Genomic DNA, 12452 nt, shown 5'->3' with positions numbered 1-12452 from the left:
CAGCAAATACTCACTAATTTGAAACTGTAGAATGAATTCAATTTAGCTTCATAATGAATACTAATCTGCAATTTCTGTTGATTCATTTTCTGTAAATCAACAGCACAACAAAAGAAATAGCGAGCCTTTCTGGGGATTTGGGATCAATACTGAACACGGTTTTGCTCATCCAGGTCACAGCTCTCTGCAGGGCCATGAGGGCTTTATCCCCAGCATCGTTTTGTTGAACACTGTGCTATGCACCTTTAGGGTGAGATGGATGTCGGCGTTGGACAAGGAGAGAGTTACAGTTGCAGCACAAAGGTGTCGTATGTGCAGCCTTTTCCTCTGCTGTCTTTGCTGTGTTTGGACAGTGGGTTTTAGGGCTGGAGTTCCAGTGTGAAATCTGACAGGACACAGGAAGTGAGCTGCCGTTGTGTGATCTCCTTGGTCGTCCCTTCCTTCCTCCACCTGCATCAGCTGCTGTGTGTGTGTGTGTGTGTGGCGGGGGGGTTTCAGAGGAGCGTGCAGATGAAGTAATAGACTGTGTGTCAGCAGACGGAGGTAAACCTGTTAGGACACTTTTATTCCCTCCAGGGACAGTTTCATTGTGCTGCTTAGCTCGGTGCAGCCGAATGAATAGAAATGAAAGGAAAAGGTTGAAGTTTTACGGAAAGTGGTCGTGTGTCATGTGTCGCATTTAGAGAGGGAGCCGGGCTGCTGAAAGGGGTTTTGTATCCATGACAACAAGTGAGAGAGCCAGAGCGGAAAATGGGAGCGGGTCGGCTGCATCGGATATTCGAGTCCAGAGACCTGAGAATGTGAGATATCCACGAGATCTGGTCGGGTATCTTGTCACCGAGGGCACATTCGATCACGCTCCTGCTCTCTTAAATCTAGCACACTGTAATCTGACCAGCTGCCCACTAGGTAAGCTAAATGAGAGATTTACTGCGCCCACAGAGGTGGATGCAGGTCATGTAAGACCCGCGAGGCTGCACTGAAGAAGGTGAGAGGGCTGCAGAGGGACAGCTGCAGTCCTGCCTCGGATAATTTGACTCCTCGTCCGGCTTCGTGACTACCCGTGATTCCTCTTAGCAGCAGTATTAATAAACCTGGCTGGTAACTCTGATCATGAGTTACACGTCCGTGAGTTGCAGGAGCAGGCACCTCACTGCGAGGCTTCACATCTCCATCTGCTTTTGTTCTCCTGCATGTTTATCTGAGTATCTGCCCCTGTCGAGACATCCACCGCCTTTCTCCTCTGTTTGATATTGTGAAGTCATATAATACTTTTATTGATCAGCCTGTTGCCGTGACCCCTCACCCCTCCTCCAGAGCCAAATACAGCTCGAGGGACGCTGAGCTCAGTGCGATTCAGCATTCGATTGCTCGGGCTGAAGGAGCACTGCATTTTCTTTGTCGAAGCCGCTCACAATAAATAATAGTGGAAGAAGTGAATGTGACATCAACCACTGGTTTCTAACTGGTTGTTTTGAAGCTGACAGACTGCAGTTATGGTGGCTCTGTGGGAGCCAAAACAGGCAGAACGAAGCCAAGATGAGAGGCACAGTGGAGGGGGTGAATCCAGAGCCGAGCTCAATGTGGGGCTGCAGCTCATGATTATTTTCATGTCTGAAATGAGTCAAAAATGCCAGTCACAGCTTCCCGAGATGAAATATCTAAATTGCTTGTTTTGTCCAACGAAACCGGTCAAGTGTGCCTTTTATGTTAAAGCTCTTTGAATTGCCTTGTTGTTGAAAGGAGCCATACAAATAAACTCGCCTCGCCCTGGACGTACGTCTGTATCTGCACCTCATGATTTATGCAACGTGCCAATGTTCAGTGCCAACACAGGAAGTAATGAGTCTCACATGTGAGGAGGCAGAAAGGAAGTGCAGCACATCCGACTTTCATGCAGGAGACGAGTTTGTGTATATAAATGTTTGTAATAATAAAATAAGTGTTTGTTTCCTAATTCTAATCTTATATAACATCAGTATTTCATGTATTTTATATTTTTCTCTAACTTTCACCAAACTGTAGTTGGCGTGCGCAGATGCTTTATATTTAAAGCATTGGTGTTGGGCACCCAGGATTTTGCCAAGATGCCTAATAATATCTGGTGTCTGGCAATTGATTTGGCCCAACAGCTCAAAACAGAAACATACAAAAATTTGCAAGCAGCAAATCCTCATAACTTAGAGGCTTAAACCAGTAAATGAGCAGCAATGATTTCAGATTAATGATTTGTTCATCATCAAAATTGTTGTGGATTCATTTTCAACTTATTCATCAGCTAACTGATTCAGCAGTTGTTCAACGGACAGACCTTCAGTTGTATTTCCTGCTCTCTAAAAGTCCTAATTAGTTATCATTTTTTGGCAGAAATAACATCTTGACTTTAGCAAGAAGTTGGGTTTTGCAGACTCACAGAGAGCCACGTCTCTATGCAGTTACTAAAAACACTAAACGATCTCAAGATAAATGATTAAAATTCTGTATTGACTTATTATACTTATTACCATGACAGACTGATGTTGCGAATTTGCAGTGTGGCCTTAAATCAACTGTGTGCCTGCTGTTTTCTCTGTCAGTCACTCCATGAAGTGAACGCTCCGTGCTTAGTTAAATTAATGTTAATGTCACTAATGAATCATCGTTAGCAGCAACTATACGTCTGTCTTCTGTTTTTCCATACATCTAAATCACCGCAAGCCCCATCTGTTGATACAAAACAGGAGTGATTGTGAATTGAGTCACTTCTTCAAACTCTCGGTGCGTAAACAGCTCAGAAATCAATCTTTCTCTCTCTATGAAATAATAATAATAAATAAAAAAGTCTAAAATTTCCTCCGATGTGATCGCACCCTTCATGAGCGACTCAAGGACACTTCAGCAGGGGAGGATGCTTGCCAAAATGGAGGCTTGATTTTGGGTCCTCTGGATGAAAGCGTGTCTCCTTGAGGACAAAGACACCCCGCCACGTCGATGTGATTGGACGTAACGAGGGATACTTACATCAGCTCTTCCGTATTGGTAAATTTGTGATTGTAGCGCACGCGTCTCTTGCTCTCTCTTTCTGGGCTGAATGTGCAAAGTGAGACTCACTTTGGTGGACATGTATTATTCAAACAGCATCTGGCACTAACTCTTTTGCCTTAAACAACTTGCAATCACAGCTACTGCATCTGGCTCAAGCTTGGGCTGCAAATTTGCAAGTGGCCAAATGGAGAGTTTCGTGTGATTGCGTGACTCGTTGTTGTTTATGTAACTCCAGTGTCTGACTTCAGGTTGGTTCCCACTTCGGGCGGTTTTACTTTCTTGTTTATAAAAGTTTCAGCTCTTTGTCAGTTAGTCGTGTATGGTTTGATTTGATCGCCTTGCCAGATGAAAATTAAACCAGTGGATGTGGACAGAAAGAAGCTGAGGATGAGGGGAAGAAGGGGCACACAGGCCTGGTGGGTGTGGAATATTAAATCTGATGTGAGTTTGTCATCAGATTGGCAAGAAATCATTGACAAATGTGTTTACTGGCTTTTTTCTGTGATTGCTGGGGAAAAGCAATAATCAGGACTATAATGAGCAAGGCACATAATCCCTGCGCTGGGTGACAGAAACCAGGCCTGCTTAATTAAGGCACTGATTTCCCAAGAGGCACTGGGGCCTTTTTTTCCCCTTGTCCTCTTCCCGTCTTTATTGGCTTGACTTTATTTAGGATTTTGAGTGGAGGCATTGCCATGATCTGACAAGAGTGTTTGCAAAGCTGCTGATTGTCACTATTGCTTTTTCCCCCCCCTCATAATTCCTTTTCTGGCCTCTCTTCAGGCCGGGCTTACTTCTAGCAAAATGCAGGTGATGTTTTCTACTGAGTCTTCTGAGGAGCAGAAGTCCTCAGTGATCAACCATCACGGCCTCCGTACTGCAGTGAAGTGAAATTAATGTTGAAAGGGGTGCAAAAGGGGGTGGGTGGGAGGGTGCAAAAGCAACTGAAAAGCACTGAGTAGGTTAAGGAACGAGACGGGGAAACTTTCAACAGAATTTGGAAATGTTGTGTTTAGTTCAAACCAGGAAGCCCAGGGTCCGGGTTGCTGTCAGCAGGTGTTTTCTACAGAGGACCGTAGAGAGAGAGAGTATTTAATTGCAACACTTTTAGCTGCTGCTCCTGCTCTAGCCTGGAGTACATAAGTCTTCCTAGTTTTTGTGAAAATCTTATCCCCATAAAGGGGAGGCTTTGCAGAGTGAAAGCTGAGGGATTTTCGGGTCAGACTGCACCGACTGAGAAGACAAAATTTCGAAGTGGAGATTGGATAAAACGCGTATCACTTCCTCTCTGATGTGTTACTCCGCCACCATGGTTTCACACTTCTAGCGGGTTACACAGTATTATTTAGCGTTTGTGGAGAGAAAGCCGGAGAGGAGACCAAAACGGTAAATCTGCTGCTGAAGGAGAGGCATCGGGAAAATGGAGAGGAGGCGGGCGGCTAAAGCAAATTTCAGGCACAGTGTGGTTTTTGGCCGCAGAACAGAAGGAGAATGAGACTCTCTGCATCTGCCTCTCCATCTCTCCCTGCACCACCTCCACTTTCATGTCTCACTTCCTTCACTGTTTTCATCTCTTCTTCCTCCTCCTCCATCAGCTCCGAGCTCGGGGAAGGCAGAGGCCGCTGGCTGCCAGCAGCCCAGTGCAGCAGAGGTGTGAACCCTCTAATCGGCTGTCATTACCCAGTGGCACTTCCAACACTAAGACTCAACTTAAGGTGCTATGTCTAGCATGTTAGCGTCAATAAATCATTAGCACGTTAAATTTGACACATTAGTGTAATTCGGTTTCACAAATGAGAGAACTGGGGAGAAGATTGACATCCTTTTCACTTCATTGCACTTAATTTTTACTTTGCTGCATTTCAGATTTTGTGGGATCGGATTTCTCGGATTTCTTCACAACACAAAGGGACGCTGCTTCATGTCACAAAAGATTCTTGTTCCGACCTTGTGTTCAACATTGTGTTGAATTTCATGTTGGAACTTCACTGGCTCGTGTTGTGTTTTACCCTTCAGAGCAAATATGCTCGCCAGAGAGGAAGAGAGGAGAGACGCAAGAACCGCTCTGCAAACAGAAGGAACAATTAGTGAGATTTATGGCCTTGGTTCTGAACAAATGTGACACATAACATCCATAAAAGAACAGATGGACATTCTGGGATATACACTTATAGATTTTCTTGCTGAGAGTCAGATGAGATGATTGATCAAGCTCATGCCTGAGTGGTAAGTAAGGAGCTGAGGCAACAAAATAATTTGGCTAACTTTGCTTAGCTGCTAACAGTTTTAGGCTAACACTCCTTTTTAATTGAAGGAATGCTCTTTATTGATACCAGTTCAGCTAAAACAACAGACTGCAGAAAGCTGTAGACTCTCTTTACCCACTTTTGCCTTTTTTTTCCCATGTTGCCCCTGAAAGTGTCTGTTACGCCTCTGGTAGAAGCAATATCACAGCAGCTCAAGCATAAAGCTTAGAAAAATTCCTATCTACACACTGCAAATGAAAACAGTAGTGGAGACGTGTGGGCATGGATATACCTGTGAGTCAGTGTGAGTGTATATGAGCTCGCCATCTGCTGCACACTGTCACACCCTCGGCGTCTTTTCTGTCAGCACGCCACAGTGAAGCCATTCATATGACGCCACCGTGCACTGCAGCGGCAGCAGGACAGTCCCTGTAAACACTGCACTGTGATTTGTGTTTGCGTGAACAGCAGGTGTTTGATTGTATCCCTACACGCTCGCGCACACACACACGCACACGCACTCTCTTATTTCACTCGGAGTAGATTTCTGCAGCTTCCACGGCTGCTGATGCCAGATGTTGGGATAGATGGATGAATTATTGATGTTTGTCACAGACAAATGCAAATGTTGCTAAATTTTCCCCACGCACTGCTCCACGTGTGCGGTGAAGTTTGATGTGTGATTACGGGTGGTGTGTACACACTTGGATTTAGGCGGTGTGTGTGTGCCAGGGTCATCACTATTGTTTGATGTGAATCAGAAAAAGGGCCTTTTTACGATACCGCATAACATGTGTGTGTGTGTGTGTGAGACCAAACTGTGAAGATCATGATAAATCCTGATTTCTGTTCTCACTTCCTGTCCGCCTTAACTGTTACAGTGTCTTCCTTCTCTTTATGAATGGAGTGTTTGTTCGGGCTGCGTTCATGTCACGCGGGAATATTCAGTTCAGTGATGTAACACTTTATGCTTCATGCATCGGATAACACAGGTGAAGTCCCATCTAGACTTTTCTTTTTTAACACATGTACTCAAATGCGAAGCAAATCAAAGTTTGCGGTGTCAAAGATTAACAGAATAATCACTTTGGCACGTTTTCACAGCGATCTGCCACAGTCCGTTAGAATAACAGAATCTCTGTCATTTCCACAGCATTGACTTGCTGTACATCAAGAGGACTAATTGCAGGTAGCCCAGTCTTGCTGAAGTGGAACACCAGAGTGTAAAATGTACTTGACAAGTTAATTTATGTTGTCAAGCTTTGGAGAAACATCACAGAAAGGTGCGGCATGTTGGTAAACTGGGCAGCTGCTCAAATGCTTCCATGATGCTGACGAGCCCTTTGATTAGTACATGATTGTTTTTTATTGATTTCTGTAAGTCCCCTGTTAAATTATGTCCACGTCAGATTTAACTGGGCTTTAATGGTGTTCATTTGCTCCAAGACGTTGTCACTAATTGAAACAATATAGTGTTAATGTTATACAGTCACTTATATCAGGTTCTTAAGCAGACCCCCAGATCCCAGTACTCCAGGGGATCCAGAGCTGTCAGTCTGTCAGCTGGTTCCTGCTAATTTGATGCAAAGTTTATATGCACCACAAAAGCACACTCAGTTGACACGATGGAGGCCGTAACACTGGCTCTGCTTCGTTTATTGCTGTACTCAGTCGTTAGAAGCTCCGTTCACAGCATTGACATTTTAATTCTGAACCAACATCCAACAGATAATGAGACTGTGGTGTTTTTGCAACTTTGCTGCCTCACCTTCAAACCACAGATCTGCTTGTTCACTGCAGCAGCTGCATCAGCGCTGCAAATACATACACGTTATATGTGTTTATGTTAACAAAAACATTGAGTCATTAAAGAAAGTGAAAGGATCAATCGAATGGACAAACTTCCCCTCGGTTCTACGTAGCTTTTTAGCATCTTTCAGCTCCTTGTTTTGCTTTCGCAGCCCACAGTTTACTGTTTTTGTCCACTCTCGCTGTCCTCAGCATCGTTTTCAGATGCAGGAGGCAGCAGAAGACTTCAATTAACCCACCGGCCACTCCCTGCCCAGCAGCAAACAGCAGACAGAGTAGTTAGCAACTAGCTGTGGAACATAACTTAGCATTTAGCAGCGAAAGAGCCAGATACTACCATGTACATACATTCAGAGACCAAAAACAGAGCTGGAAGGAGAGACGCTGTGTACCTGCTGGATGTTTAACACCGTCGCCGTGTTAACCTGAGGGGGCAACATGTCAGCGTTTTGTTTACAGCTTGCTGTTCTGCTCCACACTGGCCAAAAATTTTGTTGGTTTTGTGTCTATAATTTGCATATTCCTAAATTACCACGTTTAATCAAATGTAAACACAGCAGAGAAAGGTCCATCTTGCAGGTTTGTCAGCCATCTTGTTGAGTGTAGGACTGCTTGTCTGCACGTGTGTTTGGTGGTACAGTAATCATGTGCAGCTACATCAGTGGTCATTACCAGCGCTGATAACTAGACAAGAGTGGCCGAGCAGCCTGAATTCAACAGATCCCTCTTCTCCCTCTTTTCCTTTCTGATGGCGGCGGCGGCGGCGGCCCTGCAGACATCTCGCCAAGCAATCTGAGGAGAGAGAAAGATAGATGGATTGTTCTGCTGTGTGTTGTGTGCTAACGGGATCTCACATATCAACCCCCCCTCCCCAGCAGGATCCACATCCAGAACTACATGCACACCAGCCAGAGAAAGGGATTTAGCTATGCATTACGGCAGCAACAGAAGAATATTTTAATTCCTCCAGAGCCGAGATGCTTGGATTAATAGTTTCAAGTACGTGGTGTCTGCGCTGTGTGAGTGTCTGTGTGTATAAATATCTGCGTTTGAGTTCGTGTGGGTGTATGAGAGACAGAGTTTGTGTGTGAAAGTGCATGTCAGTGATTTGACTGACACAAGCGGCGCTATATGTCACGGTGCTGGAAGAACATCAGCTGGATGTCAGGGAACGAGCTGCTTTTTTCCACTCGATACATGAAACATGAGCAGCTATCCATACTGAAAGCTGCCCTGCCACTTATCTTATTAGCTGAACTCCTGCTTTCCAAACACTCTCCCTAAATAACACGCGTACAAAAATTGTATTTTTGCTCGGATGAAGAGGAACAGCGTCTTCCCATGAGATGTCAGACGCATAATAAAGTATGTCATCCCTATTTCAGGGCTTGCTGCGCCGCTGTCAACTATTGTTGACTTGTCTGCTGCTTGCGGGGAAGACTTTCTGAGGCCTAAGAGAGCAGGCTGCAGCGAGCGTCGTGACTTGTCTCGAGCAGTGTCGGTTTGTTGTCGTTTGCGTGAATCCAATTGAATTCAGCCAAGCTATTCCTCGAGGATTTCCTGCTGTGATATGGCGAGGCACGGAGACATCTGAATACCTACTGACCACTTAACTGCCTGCACTCGTCAATAACTCTTTAAAAAGATCAATTAGGGCGATCAGTGGCGAGAGCGCCACCGGGGCCGACGTGCCATATTGAGTTGTTTCTGTGAGATGATGTCATGTGCAGCTCTTTTCCAGAGAAGGAGCCTCACCCCTCCAGACATTTAACTTCATTAAAGGGGTGTTCTCCTCAAACCGGAGCAATAAACTCAGCAATAAGCTGCCTCTCTCTTATCTACCTCGTCTGTGCCTTGAGAGGCAGAGAGAGGAGTGTGTGTGTGTGTGTGTGTGTGTGTGTGTGTGTGTGTGTGTGTGTGTTGGGGTGGGGGTGGGGGTGTCCTCGTGGTGTCCATCCAGCCGTCTCATTGAAAGTGTTCTGACTGAAACATCAAGCCATGAAAATCGATTTAGATAGCGACAGTTTCTTTCATTTATCGTTCACTCACCTTTTTGCCCTTGTGAAACGTCCGTTTACACATTTTACAACCTGATTGATTACATGCTGCTGTTTTCAGTTCATTGTGTTCTTTTATCCTCCCTGCTGGGGAGTGCTCTCCAGCCTCCCTTCCGCTTGTATCAGACGCTGTGATAAATGTGGTTGTCATGACAGCCGTGGCAGCCAATGAGCTCACGGGAACCCGCGAGTCTGTCGAGTCCAGCCGGTGACAGACAGGCCGGCGCACGGCAAGCTGCCCTTTCACCTCCTAACCTTTCTTCCATGCTGATTATTAATCCTACTTACAGTGCACTTCCTGTGTCCCTCCATCACAAATTAACCTTTTCTCTTCTTCTCTCTCCCTCTTCTGTCCTTCTCTGTCCCTTTCCTTTCACGCCCCTTCCTCCCTGCCCCCTCCCTCCTCCCCTGTTATTCTCCCCCTTGCAGCAAAGTTATTCACGTGAAAATTATTGACGATGAAGAGTATGAGAAAAACAAGAACTTCTTCCTGGAGTTGGCCGAGCCTCGCATGGTAGACATGAGTCTGCAGAAAGGTGCGGTACTGAACCTATTTCCTTCTCTCTTATCACTTTCTCTGTCTCTCGCTCTCACACCTTGTCGGTTTCTTTTCTCCCACTGTTAGCTTCCTCTCTCCTCAGGTCTCGTCTTTGTCCACCTCCTTTGCCTGAACTTTCACTCTGTTTTATGTGCTTCATGGCACCGGCGCCCGTTCACACAGCTGCGCGCCTAAGAACTCTATCAATCTCATAGCCTACGCTGTCATATTACAGCTCAAACTCCAGCACAGTCAGACCTCAAATGCTCCATCCCGCATCACGCTGGCGGTCTCCCCCAGAAGGCGTCGACATGTGCATAAAGAGAGAACAGGGAGTCGAGGCGCCGCTTTGATTTGCCATCTCCACGGAGCAAGTAGCCATTATGATGTAAAGACACGTTTTACCTAAACGCAGAGTCTGGTAGCTATTTTTACGTGCGCCTACTTGGATGAAAAATGTAAGCAAACTGCTGTCGGTAAAATGAGATTATTGATTTATTTTTCGCCATTAGGCTGTGTAACTGGAAGGGCTGTTTCAATTTAATAGTTTGTATGTAAGTCTAACTTCATGAACCCAAACAAGCTGTTCTTCTGATGCTATCTTGTGTGCAGCTCATATTGAGGTCAGGTACTCTTTGGCTGAGGCCATGTTACTCACTGCAAGATAATATTCCTCTGCACAACAAGCTTGTCTTAAGGCTTTTTGTTTTTTTTTTTTTTGTTTTTTTTAGCAGCAAGGTGAATGTGAAAATAAAAGTAGGACGTACAAGAATCAGAGCAAGTTTGCATCATAAGTTTTTGTTTGTTTTCCTGTTTCCAGCTCGTCGTCGGTAATGTCTGCTGAAAGAAGCCAACAGGCATTTTCTTAAGACTCGTACACAGTTATCTAATGCAGTGTTATCTAACCACGCTCAAGGCCAGCGGATGGGAGAGGCTCACAAGCTGGTGCGGAGGGTGCAGGATCCAACACTTGGCTGTACACTACACTACAGCTCATTATGTTTACGTTATTGGGTCTGGCAGTGCTGTCTGACTAGTGCCGACTCCCCTGTGTTCTCGGAGTCGTGATGAAGAGCAGTTACTATGCAGGTCTTCATGAGTGATGGCTGCTCACTCCAAACACTCCTCCGCTGCTCTCTGATGTTCTTTGTTTTGTTTTGTTTTTTTATTCTGTGTTAGCGCTGGTTTTACCCACACACATGTTGTCAAACTGCCTGTCACACTGTTTGTGATATCAGCAAACTCCTAATTTAAACTTATTCCAGTCTTGCATTTGTGGTTCATTATTCTGAATAGGAGCCAAACTAAATGGCTTTATCATAAAATCTAATGTCAATACACTCACGTAGTAAATGCATTCAGAGTGTGTAATTATACCAGTGTATACCATGCATTCATTTCAGCTCCATGTAACCTGAAAGCTTGAGAGTTTGAAACATGAGAGTTCTCATCTACTAGCTGCCAGAAAGCAAATATTTGTGTTACTCAAACTGTCCAAGTTTTCTTTAATGCCAACTTTGTGCTAAACTTGATTCTGATCTTAAATCTACTTTAGATTTAAACGATTTAAAGGTTTACTTTAACGTAAACTTCTGAAAGCAGAAACAAGGCTTCCTCTTTAGCACACTTAAGAGTAACTTTACTCTCTTCTCTTCTTGGCGTGTACTTTACATTACTGACTCTGTTTGCCGACTTCATGACTTCCTCCCGTCCTACTGTTAAACTACATTTTCAAAATTATTATAATCCCATAAGCTAATTGTCACTTGTGACACCACTGATCCCTCATCAAAAAGATCTTCACGCTTTAAAGCATATCCCTGTTCAGTTCTGTCTGTCTTGGTTTGTTGTAGAGCCAGAACGATTAGTTACTTAATCAATTAGTCGATAATCGATCAGTTGTTTCTGTCGTTTTTCAAGCAAAAAACTCAGATATTTGCTGGTTCCAGCCTCTTACATACATAAGGATTTGCTTTCCATGTGATTTATGAGGGTAAATGAAGACTCTTTGGTTGGACAAAAGAAGCAATCTGAATACATCATTTTGGACTCTGGGAAATTGAGATGAGCGTTTTTCACAATTTTGTGACATTTTGTAGACTAAACGATCAATCAGTTAATCGTTCCAATAATCAGTAGATTAATCAGTAATGAAAATAATCATTAGTTGCAGCCCTAATCTGGTAAGACCAGCAGCTTGTCTCTCTATTAGCCAACAAAATGTTCCAGAAATAATCTTAAGCCAATCAAACAGTGAAACAATCTCATCAAGTCTGCAGGTGCGAATAAAGAAAGAGCCATGCGGTGCGAAGACACGCGTCATTCTTCATGAGTGCACTTCATTTTCTCACAGCCATCGAGGTTTCTGCAGCAGGAACGTCGAGTTCAGTGCACCGAACACGAGTCGGGATTGTTACAGACAGAACAGGTGTAGAGGAAGTGGAGGGAGAGAGAGAGAGAGAGATCTGCTCAGGTGGAGAGAGAGCGAGAGAGGGAGAGATGAAGATCGGTAACGACAGCTGGAGCTAAGGATGACACATGCCAATGGCCAGGTTTAGTCTGAACAGATCAAAACAGCTGCTTTGTTTGGGTCATGCACTGACAGGGGAAAGAAAGCGAAACCTTGTTTGTGTTTGTCCCTGCGAGCTCCGGAGCTTCCTGTGATTCCTGCATGTGGACGGCAGGATACCTGTGAAGCACCAGATTTCTGCTTCTGATGGCTGCTTTTGCTGCACTCTGCCATCACGCAGTGTAACACACTGATGCAGCCCTGCACCT

General features: G+C 44.7%; 1 protein-coding gene across 4 annotated transcripts in view; it reads left to right on the top strand.

The window, feature by feature from the left end:
- slc8a3 (solute carrier family 8 member 3) overlaps window positions 1-12452 on the top strand; it is a 102641-nt gene that overhangs the window by 59420 nt on the left and 30769 nt on the right. For 3 of the 4 annotated variants that reach the window (XR_006845422.1, XM_046413028.1, XM_046413027.1), the window contains exon 3: window positions 9566-9672. The exons of the other annotated variant lie outside the window; for it this stretch is intronic. Coding sequence is in view for 2 of the 3 variants with exons in the window: in XM_046413028.1 (XP_046268984.1) it covers window positions 9566-9672 (107 nt within the window). In the remaining variant the exon portion in view is untranslated. The remainder of the gene's footprint in view (window positions 1-9565; window positions 9673-12452) is intronic. 4 annotated transcript variants of the gene reach the window in all.

Source organism: Scatophagus argus, chromosome 15 (assembly GCF_020382885.2).
Source record: "Scatophagus argus isolate fScaArg1 chromosome 15, fScaArg1.pri, whole genome shotgun sequence".
In the NCBI taxonomy this organism is placed as follows: domain Eukaryota; kingdom Metazoa; phylum Chordata; class Actinopteri; family Scatophagidae; genus Scatophagus; species Scatophagus argus.
This window is presented reverse-complemented; position numbering and strand designations above follow the sequence as displayed.